Source organism: Sander lucioperca, chromosome 9 (genome assembly GCF_008315115.2).
Source record: "Sander lucioperca isolate FBNREF2018 chromosome 9, SLUC_FBN_1.2, whole genome shotgun sequence".
In the NCBI taxonomy this organism is placed as follows: Eukaryota; Metazoa; Chordata; class Actinopteri; order Perciformes; family Percidae; genus Sander; species Sander lucioperca.
In genome coordinates, this window is record NC_050181.1 from 34975862 (window position 1) to 34993849 (window position 17988).

General features: G+C 40.8%; 2 protein-coding genes and 2 long non-coding RNA genes across 8 annotated transcripts in view; 3 read left to right on the forward strand and 1 right to left on the reverse strand.

Annotated features, from left to right (window-relative positions):
• gng12a (guanine nucleotide binding protein (G protein), gamma 12a) overlaps window positions 1–4305 on the forward strand; it is a 36838-nt gene extending 32533 nt beyond the window's left edge. For 2 of the 3 annotated variants that reach the window (XM_031298007.1, XM_031298006.1), the window contains exons 3-4: window positions 1444–1555; window positions 4008–4305. In XM_031298007.1, the coding sequence (XP_031153867.1) occupies window positions 1463–1555; window positions 4008–4133 (219 nt within the window). In that variant the 5' untranslated portion in view covers window positions 1444–1462 and the 3' untranslated portion in view covers window positions 4134–4305. The remainder of the gene's footprint in view (window positions 1–1443; window positions 1556–4007) is intronic. The other variant, XM_031298005.2, reaches the window with a different exon arrangement.
• A 1544-nt stretch (window positions 4306–5849) lies between these two features.
• LOC118495844 lies at window positions 5850–6965 on the forward strand. The gene is made up of 2 exons (XR_004898288.1): window positions 5850–5887; window positions 5931–6965. It is a non-coding gene; the product is annotated as an uncharacterized LOC118495844 (long non-coding RNA).
• A 4930-nt stretch (window positions 6966–11895) lies between these two features.
• Window positions 11896–14665, reverse strand: gadd45aa (growth arrest and DNA-damage-inducible, alpha, a). Of its 3 annotated transcripts, none has more exons than XM_036005101.1 (4): window positions 14647–14665; window positions 13059–13160; window positions 12561–12780; window positions 11896–12296 (listed from the first exon to the last, which is right to left on the reverse strand). In XM_036005101.1, exons 2-4 carry the CDS (start codon window positions 13157–13159, stop codon window positions 12183–12185), a joined length of 435 nt encoding a protein of 144 aa, XP_035860994.1. In that variant the 5' UTR covers window position 13160; window positions 14647–14665; the 3' UTR covers window positions 11896–12182. The 3 variants fall into 3 exon arrangements, with proteins under 3 accessions (XP_035860994.1, XP_031153864.1, XP_035860993.1); XM_031298004.2 differs by lacking the exon at window positions 14647–14665 and adding an exon at window positions 14041–14251; XM_036005100.1 differs by lacking the exon at window positions 14647–14665 and adding an exon at window positions 13449–13519.
• Window positions 13180–17759, forward strand: LOC118495845. The gene is made up of 3 exons (XR_004898289.1): window positions 13180–13389; window positions 14634–14914; window positions 17583–17759. It is a non-coding gene; the product is annotated as an uncharacterized LOC118495845 (long non-coding RNA).
• The last annotated feature ends 229 nt before the right edge of the window (window positions 17760–17988 follow it).

Sequence of the window (17988 nt, forward strand, 5' to 3'; positions counted from 1 at the left end):
GGACTTCATGCTCAACTGTTGCATTCACTGCCCCTGTGTTACCCTTTTATTTACAGTTACTGTGACCGAGGCCTGATTACACAACACTGTACACGTATAACCTGAATGAAGTAAATTAAATAAAAAAAATAATAAAACATTATGACAATATGCAGATGGAACAAAATGCCTATTTAATTACTATGGCATGTTAACTTACAACTTTATTTTCATTTTATTATTTAAAAAAAAAAAAAAAAAAAAACTTGAGCCTGCAGAAGCTTTTCTTGTAAATTTCACAATAAACTTCTGAGAAGCTGTACTTGAAGCTTCCTGTTCCCACACCCCACCCCCCCACCCACCCGTTTCGGTGAAGCATGAGTGTCACAAGAATGTGTGTGTTGCAAAAATGCTAAAGGAAATATCTGTGTGCGTGCGTGCGTGCATGCATGTGTGTCCATGTGTGGGTTTCTATGAGAAACACAAATAAATGGCAATAAAAGTGCAGTGGAGAGACACGGGAGCCAGGGCTCCCACATGGACTGCAGGATGTGTCCTGGCCTGTTCTCATCCAGTCTGTAAATGATTAGCAGGAAAACCCACTGCGCTCCACTCCCAGACAGATCAGCCCCACAGTCACACACTCTTTGACACACGGAAATCTTTACATTGCTGCAACATTTTTGTTTAAATCGAGATATCCCGCAAGGTCTGATTTTAAGTCATTGTTGTAGTTTAGCACCTATCAGCCGAGCTCATATTTCACACTGTGCACACACTGAAACAAAGTGGCATTATTGTGCCATGTCTGGCAGCAGGGGGGACTGCGCTGCTTGGAAAAAGGGACTCTTAAACCCAACAGAATAAAAAGGCAAAAAAATATAAATCCACTGGCGTTTTCAGCAGAATTGCATAGAAACCTAAAACAAAGAGCATGCATACAGTATGGCCATGGGTGCCTGGGCGTGCCTCAGCTTTGTGTGTACTTTTTGATAAAAAAAAAAAATAAAACAAACCTTGTTGGTGATGTCACTTTTGGGAACAGCCCTGCAGGAGAAGAGGAAGAGCAGAACACTTATTAAACCAGCATCTGTATGTACACAGCTGTAGTACATACTGTCAAATAATGTACTGATTAATATTAATGTAACCCAGCACTGCGTTACTGGCTTAATGCTTCTTTATTCTCTGCTTATCATCCTGTTGATTTTATCTGATGCACAAGATGGTTTTTGCACGTAGCGGCTGTCATCATCGCAACCACGTTATTACTGAAACAAGTGTGGACCTTTCCTGCTGTCGAGACAGTGCTGGAGTTGCATTCCCAATTTGACAAGTTTACAACTGTTTTAATTTTCTGCCTCCGACTTGACCAGAAATACGACGTTGCTTAGACACAACAACAAGCACCAGTGTCTCATTCTCTTCAGTGTTATTCAAGCGTTTCTTTGTTGTCCTTCATTACAGTGCTGTATTGCCCAGGATGTCTTCCAAGGCTCACGGGTCCAATAACATCGCCCATGCTCGGCGGACGGTGCAGCAGCTGAGAATAGAGGCCAACATTGACAGGATAAAGGTACAGTGCAACAATAAACCACTTTCAATGCATCTTATTTTTTGTTGTTACCTGTTCTGTTTTTTTTTGTTTCCATTTTAGCCAATTTTCTATAGGGTGAGGCTGTTTGCACCCCTGGTACAATTAGAAGTGAATGCTATTCGTACCCCGGTGCACACAGCAATGTGTTCTATTAATACCCCGTCTGGTACAAATATCAATATATGCTATTTGCACCCCTGTGCATTTACCCTGGCATATTGATCACACAATGTCATAACAAAAAAAAAAAAAAAGAAACTACTGGGAAAATGTGGAAATCTCTCAACATTTTCCCTTATGACATCATAATACTGCGCTAATGTTCTAATCGCATATTTGTGACCTCAACAGGTTAAAAAAGCATTTTAAAACGCACAGATTTAAAATCTCACACTTGTCCTGTTCTGATGCTAATCAAAGTGCATGGGTTTATGGTTTTTGGAATATTGCTCTGTGGCCTGAATAAAATTGTTGCAGTGTCCAATATTTCGCACACTTCAGAGAGACGTTGATACATACACTTGTGTGGTTCTCGACCTGGGGGGCGGGCCCTGACTTAATAATAATAATAATAATACATTTTATTTAAAGGCGCCTTTCTCGGCACTCAAGGACACCGTACAGGGATACATAAGACATTTAAAAGCAGCAAAAAATAGAAATAAAAATAAAGAATGAAATAGAAACAACAGAAAGAGGCAGAGCTATTGACATCAAGTAGAATAGGCAGTTTTAAACAGATTTGACTTGTGCAATGGCATGCAAATGATCCAATCTAAATGAAAGAAACAAGATCTCTTCATTGGGGAATCGAGCCCCAGACTCCTGGGCCACAGCTCACTGTTCTAACCACTCACCTAGCAGTTCTTGTGGAATGTCGTACAACTGTTGACCACTTGGTGTCTTTAAGCCTCGGTTGCTAGGTAACCATACTGTATACAAAAAAAAATAGGTACTGACGGTTGTATGCTTTCACAGAAGACAGACAGCACAACTGTAGTATCCATTTTCTGCTAGAAATTCAATTGTTATAAACTTTCTTAATATGCCAGTTTCTGCTGTCGAGGAAGATGAATATCGGCCATGATTTCGGTGCATACGAGCAACGTGTTTTTGTTGTTACGTCACAGGCTGTGAATAGCTCAGCTGTGTGGCCTAGGCTGTTCGTACCGGGGGTGCAAATAGACACTCTGTTTTCTATATGATTCCATCCCTACTTATGCATTATAAATATATCAAATTGTTGTAAATTTCACATGTTAAATGCTACTGGGGATATCAAAGAGGTCAAACAAATATCATTTTTATTTAAAGAGATAAAATCATGTATACTTTCAAAAAAATATAAGGAATTATTTATAAGAATGGACAATGTGGCAAATGCACTGAAGGGAAAATCTTTGTGTCTGATTGGCTGGTTGGATTTCAATTTTATTTATAGTGTCAAATCATAACAGGAGTTATCTCAGGACACTTTACAGATAGTAAACCCAGTAGGTCTAGACCACACTCTATGATTTACAGAGACCCAACAATTCCCCAAAAGAGCAAGCATTTGGTGCAACAGCAACGAGGAAAAACTTCCTTTAAACAGGCAGAAACCTCAGACAGAACCTGACTCTTGGTGGGCGGCCGCAGACACACTGATACAGATATACAGATATACATAAATATAATTCATAATACTTATAGCAGTTGGCATGATGAACAGTGACAATTATAGTAACAATAAAGATAATAGAACTATGACTAGTAATAATAGTAGTAGCAGCATAGGCGCCGATTTATGTTTTCCTCCGTGGGTGCACACCCTTTTAAAAAAAAAAAAAAAAAAAAAAAAAAGTAGTCAAAATATTTTTGCATTTCAGAACCTTAGGAAATGGACAGCGGCCGACACGAACACACGCACCTATTAACACAATAATAAAGCCGTAAAGTAGGCCATCGTTCAACAGCGCCACTTCTCACAAATACAGATGGCACTGGAGATGAAAAGTTTAACTGACGCGTAACCGCGATCAGCTTCGTGGACTGACAGCGACATAACCAATCACACTATGACAGACGCTCCACTTAGCACCAACTGCAATGTTTAATTTTAAATGCCTACTGACAGTCTGGCACACGTGGATGCTCAGTATTTTCCGTGGGTGCTCCGGAGCTCGAGCACCCACCTATCGGCGCCTATGAGTAGCAGTGCAGGGCGGCTAGCAGGACAATGGCAGCAGCTGCAACCACGTTCCAAGGAAATCTGCGAGGCGAGAAAGCCCAAGGACTCCGGGGAAGAATCTCCCCGGAGCTAATTTAGTAACATGCATGCTCTGAGCATGCATGTGACTAATCATGTGATCACGTGAGTGCTACCCTTCGAAAGCCACGTCTTATTTCTTTATAACTAAAGTTGTGTCTCTGTCTTCCATTGTTTCTGCAGGTATCCAAGGCCTCTGCAGACCTTATGAACTACTGCAGTGAACACGCCAGAAACGACCCTCTCCTTATGGGCATCCCTGCCTCAGAAAATCCCTTCAAGGACAAAAAGCACTGCACTATATTGTAGTGGATGCCACGTAGCCTTTAAGTGTTTATTTGTTTGCTTATTAATGTTGCTGTATTCTTTTTGCTGGGAGGAGTGAAGGGTGGACTGTGATCGTATCATTACCATGTGTTCACCGGTTCTGTTAACAAGTCAGCAATTCAACCAGGATTTTCTCAAAAACAGCAGTTCGTAATGAGCAAAAGAAAGCCCCACTAATGCCCCACTGTTCAGTTTGAGCTCTGATCATTAACTCTAAGACTTGGGCTGCGTGAGTTGCAATGGGCATCAGGTACATAATGTTGCTTAAATAATAATCAACAGCAAAATATTGTAATAGCACTGGCACTCCTCCGTGATGGATTTGGTCCTTCCTACTGTATGTAAACAGTCTCATGTCCATTGGGAAGTGACTGTTACTGTCTCTCTTGTTTGTCTTAAATGGATCCCTACAGCCAAAGTTTCCCTTCAGTCCTTAAAAAGCATATTAGTTTTAAGATGGATTAATAATGGCTGTTATCATGTGGCTTCAGTCTTCCCACCAGTTTCGATCACTGAATTCCAGTGTTGTAGTACTCAAGATCGGTTTTGGTCTTAAGACCGGTCTCAAGACCACTTTTTGAAGGTCTCTGTCTCGTCTCGGAATCAATCTCATATCTACTCGGTCTCGTCTCTGACTCGGATAAAGTGTACTTGGGAATGTATTTCTAGACCGGTCAAGACCACAACTGCAGAGATATCACTAATGGCATTTTTCCATTACATGGTACCTGCTCGACTCGCCTCGCCTCGACGCACTGTGCAGCAAAAAAAAAAAAGCTGGCTAAACTATTTAAAAATGGCAGGTTTGTTCAGGACACCCCCCTCTGTCGCTTTCATGTCACCTTTTGGTATCGGCTCAGCTCGGAACCTCGACTGAGGTGGTACTAAAAACAGTACCTGTTAGCAGGTACCAGGTACTTTTTTTCGTAATGGAAAACCAAAAAAGGCGAGTAGAGTCGAGGCGAGTCGAGCAGGTACCATGTAATGGAAAAGCGCCATAAGTGGCCGAATTGTCTTTGTTAACATCATTACTGCGATTGGATGTAAAACTTCCTGCTTCAAATGCAACCAATAACTTGACTCGTATCTAATTTGAAAATGTGTTACTGTTAACCCCCTCTCCCCTCCCCCCCCTTATCATGAACTCCCAAGAAAGTGAATGTGAGAGACAGGAGAAGCGCTGGCAGTCTGGCACTGGTCTGGGTCTTGACTCGGTCTCGATACACTCTGGTCTTGTTGATTACTTGGTCTCGGTTTAGGTGGTCTTGACTACAACACTGCTGAATTCAGTGGTCAGGGTTTACATGGAGCCTCTACTTGAATGTTACCATGATGTATCTTCGATTGGGGGGCAGTAATGTCCCTGTATCTGGTGTGAAATTCAGATACTCAAAGTATTCTGCAACCCAGCTCGAACTGGTTCAGGACAATCCTCATGCTGTTTAAATCCATCGTTTTCCTGTCTGGTATTTACAGTATGATTACCATGATGCATTGTTAACTGTATCTGATTTAATGAAACCATCATGTGGATCTCCACATGATTCCATATAAACATCTCTAATCCAAGATCATCTATGCTTAGATTTCAAGCCACTGGGATAATATGACCCCGGTGCTGTGATGCTTTTGTCAGCTGTACATGTAAAAAAAGAGTAAATGGAGCAAAAATGAAATGCATTGCTGAATTTCTGTTTTTTCCCCCCTTTTATCTTCAACTGAAAGTGTCAGCTGACGTGTGCAGGGCAACACTGTGTAATGAAGACCCCGGGGACCAAGCCAAACCAATGATACTGCATTTAAAAAGCATTGAAATAAGCATCTGAATGAGACCATTTGTAGCCATTGCTTCTGAAAACTTTCCGTGGTACGATACGTTTAGCACACTGACGACACGGAGCACGTCAGCCAGTGTTACGCTACACTGTGAGCCACGCCTACTTGCTCCTCACAAGTGTCTTAGTCGAGCAATTGTGCACATTATTGTCTTAAAGTGTTTTGGCCCAAGTGTTGTAAGGTTCAGGTGCAAACAGTAGTGCGCATTGATGATAAAACCACTCTCTTAAATCTTTCATGTTTTTATTTTTTTTTTTTAATTTAAACTAAAACATTTTGTGTCGGTGGGGGTTTTCAATCTTCAGTCTAACGTGTCCTTCATGTTTTGATTCTCTGGGGGAACATATCTGCTGAATAGATAGCATAAATGAAGACTTTTTGTTATTTTACAATCTAAAGCCTTACTTATGTTTGCCTTGTATCATGAAGAATATTCTAACTGGGAGTACCTTTTTAAAAAAAAAAAAAAGATAAAAAAAGCAGTTTCAATCAAATGTTTTTATCTCTGGGATGAAAGTGATTTGTAACAATATTGTGCCATCTGTTTCTGTCTACGTGTCACGAGCAAAACATGTTAAATCGTGTTTCACTTACTTGGTGCTCTGCTTTTCAGTTGCCTTCTCCAAAGGATACTTTCAGGTCTTCAAATCAGCAAGATCTGGTGTTTGTTATCCAGTTGTATTTTTTCAGTCGGTTTCTTCTTACTTGCAATAAATCACTCCTGTATGCCTCTTAAGGAAAAGTTGAGAATACTACTGCCATGTCATGATTTCTGTCCATTCAGCAACTCCGTAACATCCTTATTGTTCCATTGAAAGATTCATTTAACTGTCAAAATCTGCATTTTGATAAATGTCTTTATTAATATACCAACCTTTGTATGAAGACTTAACTAAGATTAATAAAGTGAAGCATTCCTATGGTCCAACACTGTCGAAATATCTCAATAAAGATGTGTTGTGCTGCACAGTCAGAAGATTTGAGCTTGTGATGACCATTGCTGTCTTGATACCTCTTAACGCATCCTCTGATTTACATTATTTCATGTAATAGAAACCTTATATGGGTCAGTGTTTTCCCGAGGTTTTTTTGAAGACTTGGGTGCACATACTTGACGGGGAGTTTAGGGGCACTATCTTGCACCCGGTGCAGTGCAGCGCAAAGCCCGACGCAAGTGTCTTTGCTAGTTTAAGACCGACGTAGTTGTCAATTTCCCGTCCAGCGCCCGCATCGTTTAAATAGCAAATGCACCTACGCCCATGGGCGTGCTGGTCTTACAGGGAGGTGTGTTCAGGTGCATTCTTGGCGTGTTGCTATCTTGAGGCAGCGGGAGGTGATCGCACCATTGACCAACAAAAACCTGGTCTAAAGTCAATAACGCAGCATTTCATTGTTATTTTAACAGCAAATTAGTAATATACACCTAGGCTTATGCACAGCGCGCGCACACTATGCTTGTTACACACACACAGGGAAGTGCAGCAGCACACAAACACGCTAAAGATTACAAATAAAAATATTACGGTTCAAATCCTCATAATAGCAAAGCACCAAGGTACAAACGCGCCTGGCTTTTAAAGGGAATGGGAGATGACATTCTGATTGGTTTATTGCATGTTACGCCCAAAACACACCTATGAATTAATGAAGACACTAAGTACAACCCTTTAGAACCATGCGCCCGGCGTACAGACCATTTTTTCTGCTGTCAAACTAACAAAAGTGGATTTGGACACGCCCTAAACGCACCCGCGCCATGCGCTTCACGCCGTGTGCTTAGATTGTTAAAATAGGGCCCCAAGAGTCCTCCATCAAGAATTAATTAACATTTTTCAATAAACAAAAATACAATTTTACATCATTTTGGACCATTTTTATGACCATATCTGTGTCTAAAACGTTGAAAAAAACCTAGAGGATAAGGGTTAGACGCCTAAAGACAAAACTTGCTAAAGAAGTCCATTAGGGACCGACTACAATCAATAGATCCTAGAAGCGTTATTTGGTTAGTTTTGATGCTCGCATTGATTTTACATTTGGCTTAGGTGCTGTGCCTAAGCCTTATAATGGTAGGAAAAAAAACCCTCCTATTGTTCAGATGGAGCCTAGCCAGAGAGATCTGCCCACAGTGTATCTGAGGCCCATTTCCTCTCATTAGCCATTATTTATACCTCAGTCGTGATGGGAGAGACCTCGGGCCTCTCGCCACGGATGTCAGAAACCAGAAAGCACAAGAGAAGAGGGCTAAATATAGAAAGTACCAAACCCTTATTTCCGCTCTTGGAGAGTAGAGTAACTATTTTGGGAAAATGTCTGCTTAGCCTGAGAGTGTGCTTTTGCTCTCCGTTGGTGGCCACTCGGGTCTCTCTGACCTTGTTTCCAGCCAGCTGGTGGATAAACAGCGTGTTTAATGTTCCCCTGCACACAATGGGAAGATCACACAGGAATAATACTCATTGTCACCCATTGTAACAACTGCAGAAATACTGAATTGGACGTTACTGCTCTCACACTTAAAACTGGCCGATGATGAAATATCATTGTCACCTATTATTCATTGTTAAGGACTTTGCTTCCCTCTCGTCCCTTTCTCACAGATTGTGCCGTTTTCCTTGAAAGATCAAATGCGACTGCAGGAAAGGCCAGGTGCATTAGCATTGTGTAGACTGCAGAGCACCTTCATTGAATGCCAAATATAGTGCACACACGGTGGAAGAAAGCATAATGCATGCTCTGAAGCTATCTTTTTAAGCAGAAAGAGCTGTTATGCACGAACATGATACAGACTGCCTGGATGTTCTCTTTATGTGCCTCTGAAGGCCTAAAGCATGAGCACAGCCTCTGCAGTAATCCCAGTTTGTCATTGTGCAACAATGTGAGAATCATGGAGGGGTCTGGCAGGCTGGCTCACTGACCATGTGCCTCAATGTGGAAATCTGCACTGGCAGTTACAGTGTCAGTGTGTTGGAATGTGCTGATGAGGGGAAGAGGAAGGGGAGGGACAGAGGACCTGAGGGTGGAGGGGGGAGGGTGTGGGCTGACTGCAGTGGCACCTCTGTTCCTCTGGTAGGCTCAGCTGTGTATAGAAATACACAAAGCAGACATTTGAGCCCCTTTGAACTATATAACTGCCTTTGCAGCCAACACTCCCATACATTCTCAGTGTCACATCTCATTTATATTCTCCACCCACAACAAGCGCTATAACGTCTTTACTTAAGTGTTGTACATACTGTAAGTGCAATTTTGAGGTACTTGTACTTAACTTGAGTATTTCCGATGTTGCATGCACCACCTCTGGAACCTGCAGCCTCCTTCCCACGTCAGCCCTTATCTCCCAGGATCTGGCAGTTTGCAGCAGATTGGGCTTTGGTCTTTTGGTTGAGAACGGCCAGGCTCCCTCTTTGATGAAAGTAATGACAGACCTTTTCTTGCATCTCTACCGCTCTAGCGTGTCAGCAAGAGACAAAAGCACCTTATCATGGCGCCAGCTATACCGTCCTTGAGCCTTGTTTTGCACCCTGACAGTATGTGCGCCAATGTCCCCTTTTGACCACAGATCTTGCAGTTAGGGTCCACTCTCGGCCCCCACATGGTGTGCAGATGTGATGGCGAAGGAAGGGTGTCGTATTCGAATCGCAAGAGGAAAAATACGGAAGGGCTCCAGTCTCCACAGGTCTGTCCTTGTGACCTTGCACTTAGTAAATATGTATAATACAATTCTATATACATTACCACACTGACTCAGGTTACACAATATGTTCCCCAGGCTGCACTATATATAAAACAATTCAAAGTAAACTATGACTTGTCAGATGTTGAAATCTGCTCTATTTTTAGAAACACATAGATAATGCTGCACCTGAACTTTAACCCACAATGCAGCACAGTCAGTATGATTGACTGTATGCAAACCAGAAATCTTTTTTGGACTTTACCGAAGGCCAAAGTGGCATATTAACACTTACATCAGCCCTACACCGTACCTTAAATAACCTTTTTACCTTCGATCCCAACAATGCCTCATTACATCGTCAGTGACCCACCCTGCAGTCACACGTATGCCTGACAACCATTCACACAGTGCCAACATGGTAGTCATTAGCTGTTCCAAGAGCATGTTTACATCATCTTATAATGTATTAGTGTTTATTTGACCTATTGTGCGTCCTGTATTCTTTGCCATTAGACTTCATTAGTACTGCCTGCGTGTACACGAAAGCCTGCATGTTGACCTCATACAGTATATCAGTATACCTAGTGAACCTGGTTATGTTTAATAGTAGTTATGGGAGGAAAATAGACAGTTTTAGTGCATTTAGTTTGCCTTTAAGTTCACCATTACTATCATTAATGTCTGTAGTGGGGGCTTCTACATAATGTAGTGAGAGTAACCAACCATCTCAAGCCACTGAGTAAGACATCCATCCATCCATCTATCCATCCATTCTTTATCCTGTTGGGGGTTTTGAGTTTCTGGTTCACCTAACCTGCACGTATTTGGAGAAAACCAGAGCACCTAAAGAAAACCCACGCAATCAAGCAAACTACATTAAATGACAACAGGGGCACAGTATAAAACATTTAATTCAACGATATTAAATATTGTCCCATGATCTCTCTCACATGAAAAGCTGAACTGGGTTATGCAACTCAAGGACAGCCTCTGACATTCCCTCTTCTCGTGATCATGACTCTGCGCTTTCAAGAGGGGATTGCCTGCCTTACATCAGCCCAGTGACATCACAGTCATTCAATTACAGAGAGATCACCTGTGTGTGTGTGCGTGTGTGTGTGCGCATGCATGAGACACAGTTGGAAAAAGAAAAGGAGCGGGGGAGTGGAGCAGTTAAGAACGGCTTGCATGCCAATGCCTCCCTTATGAAATAGTCATGTGCTCTGCAGTAAGCTACACCACATTTTCTGGTCCCAAGGGCAGAGGCAGCCAGTGACACAAATAGCATGAAATCACCTGATGTTACCCCACTGTCTTATTGATACGCATGCAACTGTTCTATTATGAATATTTAGTGTAATGAAATTGTGAAATTTCGGTATTGTGTGTCCATATTCCTTCCCCTTAACTGTGAAGCATGTGTGCAGATGTCACATGCTCTTTTCTAGGAAGTCAGCTGGTGAGAATGCAAACTAAACTGTCCAACAAATCAGTGAGAATCGGTGAAAAGGGGAACCTGTGTGGATGAATGAACAGGGTCCTGCTGACCGAGGCAGAAGCCTGTGCAGAGAGAGCGCTGAGGATTATTGTTCTCTTCAGCTCAGAGATGGCACTGAGGCCACAGAGGCCAACACGACCCCTGTGATCCGCACGTGACTCCTCTTTACAACTGCAAACTGCTAAAGGTCAGAATTCAGCTCGGCTTTGCCAACATTTCCAGAAATGGAAGAAAAGAGAACACGTGCAGTTTTGGCTTCCAAAAAAAAAATACTTTTTATTGACAGCAATACATAAGTATTCAGATTTTTGCAAATATTTAAAGGTAAAAAAAAATGAAACATAAATACACTTAAATATCATTAGAAATAACTTAAATTGTAACAAAATTATTTTACATGTGGCAGAAAACCAGCTGGCAATAGGAAACACTAAATACACAGAATGTCTGCACTGGATGTGTAGCCCTTCCCTTTTTAAATGAGGACAATAGCAACGTCAACATTAACAATTTTGAATCAAATAAGTGAAATTGCAAAAGGTCCAGTGTTTCAACAAGTGCTTTGTTTCTGCAGAGAGAGGCCGAGGCCTTGGTCCACTCAACAGCTCCAATTTCTGGTTTCTCCCCACTTCTCTGACTCGTCACAGAGGCTTTACCAAACATACATGATATAATCCTTCTGTACAGTGTCCGACTTCACATGCTTTTTTTTTTTTTTTTTTTTTTTTTTTTAAATTCCCACCTCATGACGATACAAATGCCTCGCCATCTCATCTCCGTTGCCAAGGCTGACAGACGCAACTCCAAACAGTCCTGTCCAAAGTGGAAATCCTTGCCCCCAGCTCTTTTTTTGTCTGCTTTTAAATACATCCCATGTAGACAAGCGGGGTCTTCAAAATGTTCTTTCCCCCATCAGCAGTACTTTGGAATTTGATCTCTGGGTGGTAATGTGTCCATCAGGGTTCACACCACTCTTAATGTGCAGATACAAGTCCTTTCACAGGTTTCAGCAGCTAAAAGTTCATCGTTCGGGCAGGTTGATGATGGGTACCCACTGGTCCATACAGCGGCTCTCCCTGCAGAATCGGTTCACTTTGCTCAAAGCGGGGTCCTTCCATGATGTAGAATGTGGGCTCTGAAAATATGAATAAAAAAGAGAATACAATGATTTGAATGCATACAGGTTACATAACGCTACAGATAGTCCCTGTTTGTGTACAGATACAAGTTATTTCCCTCTGCTGAAATTCCAAGGAAGTCATACGAGGGAGGAGTCAAATATATGCTTATCTAATGCACAAGAACAAGTACTGACAAGTTCTGCACAGTGTACAATATCACAACATTACAAGGTTCATGTAGGCATAAAAGACGTAGATTGATGAGAAAAGATACTTACAGTGACCAGGACACAGTGGAGGTCCATAGGTTCACCCCCACTCTGTTTTCCTTCTCCCTCCAGTATTTCTGCCAGGCGCCGGGTGTTGTTGACTCTCAGGATGTTGATGTCATTCTCACAGCAGAAAGCCTGAATTAGGGTAAAGTGGATCTGCAGTGCCACATCTTTGACATCTTCGTCATCAGTGGCGAGGATGCACAAAACCACATTATCAGGGTCCCTGAAGAGAAGGAAAAGAAAATAGATGCTCTTAGTCCATTTACTGTATATTTCAATAAAGAACACTTTTTTTTTTTCAATCCAATACAATTGAACGGGGCTTAATTGGCAGGGAATTTTCAATAACAATGTTGCCAAAGTTAGATGTAGTACAGTATATTTCCTGCTAGACATTAAGTCAATCAACGTGTACTTAAGAGTTTTTTTCAGTGTACCAGATGTCTAACAACGGTCAGTAGAACAATAACTTAGTGTTAGCCGACATAACCTTGTACTTACACATTGAGTGATTTGGCAGCCTCGTAGACTCCTACTGTAATGCAGCCCTGTGGCAACGCAGAGGTGAGGACTTCTTCCAAAGCTTTCGCCACTGAATCCATTCTGCAACACAGAGACAAACAACTTGACGTTAACCTCGTTACAACTGTACCAAAAAAAAAAAAACTTTCCATCGTACCCTTTTTTTCTGGCTAACATTAGCCGGACTGCTAGCTAACCACCCGGCGTCGTCCCAAATACAACGGACAGATGTGCACAAGTTAGTTTCGCCACGTAACAAGCTAGCTAAGCGTTATCAATTTTACGGTTCAAATCGTTTTGACAGCTGTGGGTAAGTAAACCGGCATATTGAAGACTAACGTGTCAAGTATCCTGATATTTTTTGTTCACCTTCAACCAGTGTGCAGCGTTGTGTTAGCTGGTTATCGAAGACTGTCTCGCGACATAGTCTTAACAGAAACTTAACAGTTAACCTAACTTAGCTAACTAGTGGTTCCCAAACTTCTTCACGCCAAGGTCACTAAAGTGACACAAAATATAAACTACGGACCCTCACTTGATAAAGACTTTGTCAGGGTATCCCATCGGATAACATAGCCATTCTGTCATTGTGTTACTTATGAATAAAACTATACTGAAAATGAAATATTCCCCTTTTTGTTGGGGATCTCGTGGAACTCCCCTCAAGGGCCCCTCGGGGTCCCCGGACCCCACTTTGGGAGCCACTAAGCTAACCGATCAAAGAGTCAGCCCTAACGGTGCCGTGAGTACGTAACGTTAACGTTAGTTAGAACACAAATAGCTTTGAAATCGCCTTTATTGTGCATTCATCTATTTAATGCATGCAATGTTGCTGCACACAAACAATAGTATGGTGGCGATAATCAGCGTAACTTTAGCAGGTCGACGCCGCTAAGTAACGTTAACGTTATGCATCGACTAGAATACACGGAATTAGTAAAAAAAAATCCATATTATTTACCTTTCTTGAGAGTAATCCCCACTTAGTTCCTCAAATGTCATGTTGTACATAAAATCCTAATCCACTTTAGAGCAAAGAGTGTAGTACTGGCGAGTTATCCTGGTATCTTCTCGACTAAACACACACTTTATCTGTTGTCCGCTGTGCTGCAACGGAGAGATAAATCTGGCAGCTTCACATTAAAACTGCCCGAGACAATGCTAGTCAGGCGAATATTTGCATAGCTGTGATCATTGGTCGTATGCTAATTATTCGAGTGTGCTCTCAAGTGGGATTGGACAGACACACAGCAACAGGCGTGCCTGTCTCCAACTGGGTTAACTGCAGCTGCCTGCTGTCCTCTAACATTTAGGCTAACGTTACCAAAAAAAAAAATCTATTCAGTAGCCTCGCTGCAAAACATCTCTAGTCCTGTAATAATAACCTTTGCACAGATGAAACGTTAGTTTTACTGGTGACATCTAACATCCCCAAACATTGCACAAAAGACACTGCAGTCATGATTTCTGGCAATGTAAGAACAACCTGAACATAAACAGGAATCTACATTTGAAATATATTTGCTCAAAGTAAATTAATTTCTGTTTACACAGATGCTGAACTCACCCTCTCTGCCAGACAGGGACATACAGAGACGGTTTAGAACAAATAGTAGGCCTATAAAGGATCTTTGGGACAGGTTTCAGGACAACTGCATGGCAACGGGACGCTTCTGAAGAAACACTGCTCTCTAATTGGTCCGCTGTGAAGCGTGCGAAAACCCACGGAAACTCCGCGCGAGATCCAAAGGACTGGCGCGAGAAAGACAGGAGCATGGAGCCAACACTATTATTATACACCTGAATTATTCCTGCCTGGCACTGTTTAAAACTAGGTCAGTAGCATTCCTTGCTTCTACTTTATTGGTTTCTGTTTTAATTCAGGTCTACATTTGAATACAGAAGTAAAGTTCATTAGCACTTCTGGGTATGAGGATGTCCAGATGTGGGGGTCAACTTGGGTAATGGGGTTTCTCTGCTCTATAATAATCTGGCCTCAATGATTGAATCAAATAATCTGAAATAAGAAAAAAATGAGATAACAGATACTAGATAAACTGATTCCACACAGGGGCATTGAAGTGTCACAGCATTAGAAGGCAAGAACAGATGCATAAATTAGTTTTAAACAACCAAATATATAATACTCTATACATTATCATGTTTATAAGCTTAAAACATACATGGTATTAAATATACTATATACATAAACAGTCAAATGTATTGAGGCAAAAAATAATTACAAATAAAGTAAAGGGGGACAGGATGCAATATACATTTTTGTTACAAGACATTTCACTTGAGGGAATGAATTTGGGAGGAGGGTCAAGTGTGAGATAGTGATGTTTGCAGCTTGAATCAAACATTTATTTGTCTTGTCTGTATCAAGACCGCTAGTTTCTGACCCTCACATTATGACAGAACCCTTCACAATTAACATTTAATCAGTTTTATGTGCTTTTGAATTTCAACATAGCAGATTGATAAATAATTCTTTATCCACAGTAACGGGTGAAAAAAAAATCTATACTTCTCTTAAGACAGTTTTGTTGTAGTACATCCTTTTCAATGTGATGTAACAGACCTCGTTCTTTCAAAGTTATTTCTACAACATTGTTTTTTTGTGTGACACTTTTGCTTGTGAAATGGCTTAAAACAATTAATCAATTATCAAAATAGTTCATTGATTGATTCATTGATTGATTCATTGTTGGATTCAGAGAAGGAAATTCACACACTGATGCAAAGAAATGCCTTGCGGAAGTGAAATGAAGCCATCCCGTGGATGTTATGGGATGTTATGCTGCCCCTTGGTGGCTGAAGTCAAAACTCATAGAAAAAAAGGCATGGCTGCACACTCACACACACAGTAATATCAGTGAAGCATTGTCCAGAGCAGCCTAGCACATTTACTCAAGCAGGCCACTGTACTTAAGTTTCCATTTGAGGTACTTTTATGTTACCATTTTATGCTACTTAATACTTTTCACTACATTACATCAATCTGACAGCTGCAGTTAGGCTATTAGTTACTTTGAAGATCAAGGTTTTACATACAAAATATATGCTCAGTTGTACATTTTGATGCGTTGTAGATTCATCATCATCATATTCTTCATTCAGGACACAAAAAAAGAGTCCATAGCACAATACAAAACGTAGCAAAAGACAGACAAATACAAGACAAAACACATACAACAACAAATTACTACAACAGTCAGAGTTCCACAATACACAAAAAAGAGTGTTCAAATATTAACATATTAACGCCAATAGTTCCACAATCTCGAAGTGAACCTAACCACACATTGCAGGGTTCACTAGTGTTGCAATTATGCTGTTGAATGACTCAGTTAGTCTACATATACATCTGTACATGAGATTCCTGAGTACAGCAGGACAGGTGGATACATCATAACTTACAAACATTTGGCTTGCACTGCTCCATCGTGGCATTTTAAGCAGCAGCCTCATGCCGTCATTATATGCCACATTGAGTTTCTGCATACTGCTTTTTTTATAGCACCGCCACAAGTGGGCAGTGCAAAAAGCTTTAAAAAGTGTGGTCTTCACAGACAATGAACACATACTAAATTTGCGATTCAGCATATTAGCTTGTGCATACATCATACAGTACTGTCTATAAATGTCCCTATCATCAGACAGGTCATCAGTTACATAGTGCCCTAAGTATTTGACCTCGTCACACACTTTAAGGACAGTACCAGACAGAGAGAAAGCAGGAAATGAGTTTATTGTCCTCCCTGCTTCTAGCAATCATAATATTACTCTTCTTAGAATTGTACTTAATGTAATTTAATCATCACTTAGTAACTGTTGAAGGCCAGCACTATATGGACAAAGAATCACCAGATTAATTATAGATTTATTGTTATAGATTTAACTTTATTTTTTAACTGTGTATAACGGCTCTTTAATGTTTTATGTAAAGTACTTTGAATTGCCTTGTTGCTGAAATGTGCTATACAAATAAAGCTGCCTTGCCTTGCCTTAAACAAATAAAAGGTAGTTAGAAATAGCTTCCTTTTGACCTACAACATAAAATGCTGCTTACACAGTAATGTATATGTAATAAGAATCCAATAATATGACACATTCTGCTGCCTAATCAGTACTTTTATTTTAATACTTAAAGTACATTTTGCTACTATTACTTCTGTACTTGTACATAAGTGCGATTTCAAATGCAATACTTTTTACTTGTAGTTGAGTAATTTTACCCTGAGGTATTGCTTCTTTTACTTAAGTAAAAGATGTGAATACTTCTTTCACTAGTTGGCTCGACATAATCCTTCAAATCACTTTTCATAACTCACTGTTACACAACGCATAACTGATTTTAATTACATACTAACCATATGTTACTATTATTTTTACTCAGTGTTTGTATAAATGACTTTGTTTTACAACATTTCATTTACATATTTACCTTAATGGTGACAGTTGATGGAACTGAATAAAAGAGTGTCCCATCTGTTCCAGGAGCCTCCAGCAGGAGGCAGCACTAGTACACCTCAAATCATACACATGAACCACAAGAGCCTTTCATCTTCTCTCCTCCTGTCCATAAACACACCACCCTATGACCAGTTCCATACCAGTTTCACATCAGCTACCTGCACCTGTTGATTTGATTGACGTTTTTACTTCTGAGAGTCAAAATTAAACTTTATTTCCCATATTTCCCAGGCACTGAACCCCCAACTGTGCATGTTTGTAATTCAGGCCTGTGTTCAATGTGTGTGCAACTTTACTAACAAAAAATTGTGAATTTCCCCCTCGTGGGATAAATAAAGGCATTCTTCTTCTTCATCTGCAGCCTGAACACTGAGCTTGGTACAGTTCTCAAATTTGTCCAGCAGAGGGGGATAGATGTTAGCTATTGGAT

Bases quoted from the DNA above. Each gene is read 5' to 3' on its own strand.
- gadd45aa (XM_031298004.2), bottom strand. From the start codon at position 14,090: ATGTACAACATGACATTTGAGGAACTAAGTGGGGATTACTCTCAAGAA. The intron at 12,781-13,058 runs GTAAGTACAAGG...CCTTCTCTTCAG, and splicing joins GCTGCCAAATCACTCAATGT to GGACCCTGATAATGTGGTTT. The intron at 12,297-12,560 runs GTAAGTATCTTT...TCATATTTTCAG, and splicing joins TCCACTGTGTCCTGGTCACT to AGCCCACATTCTACATCATG.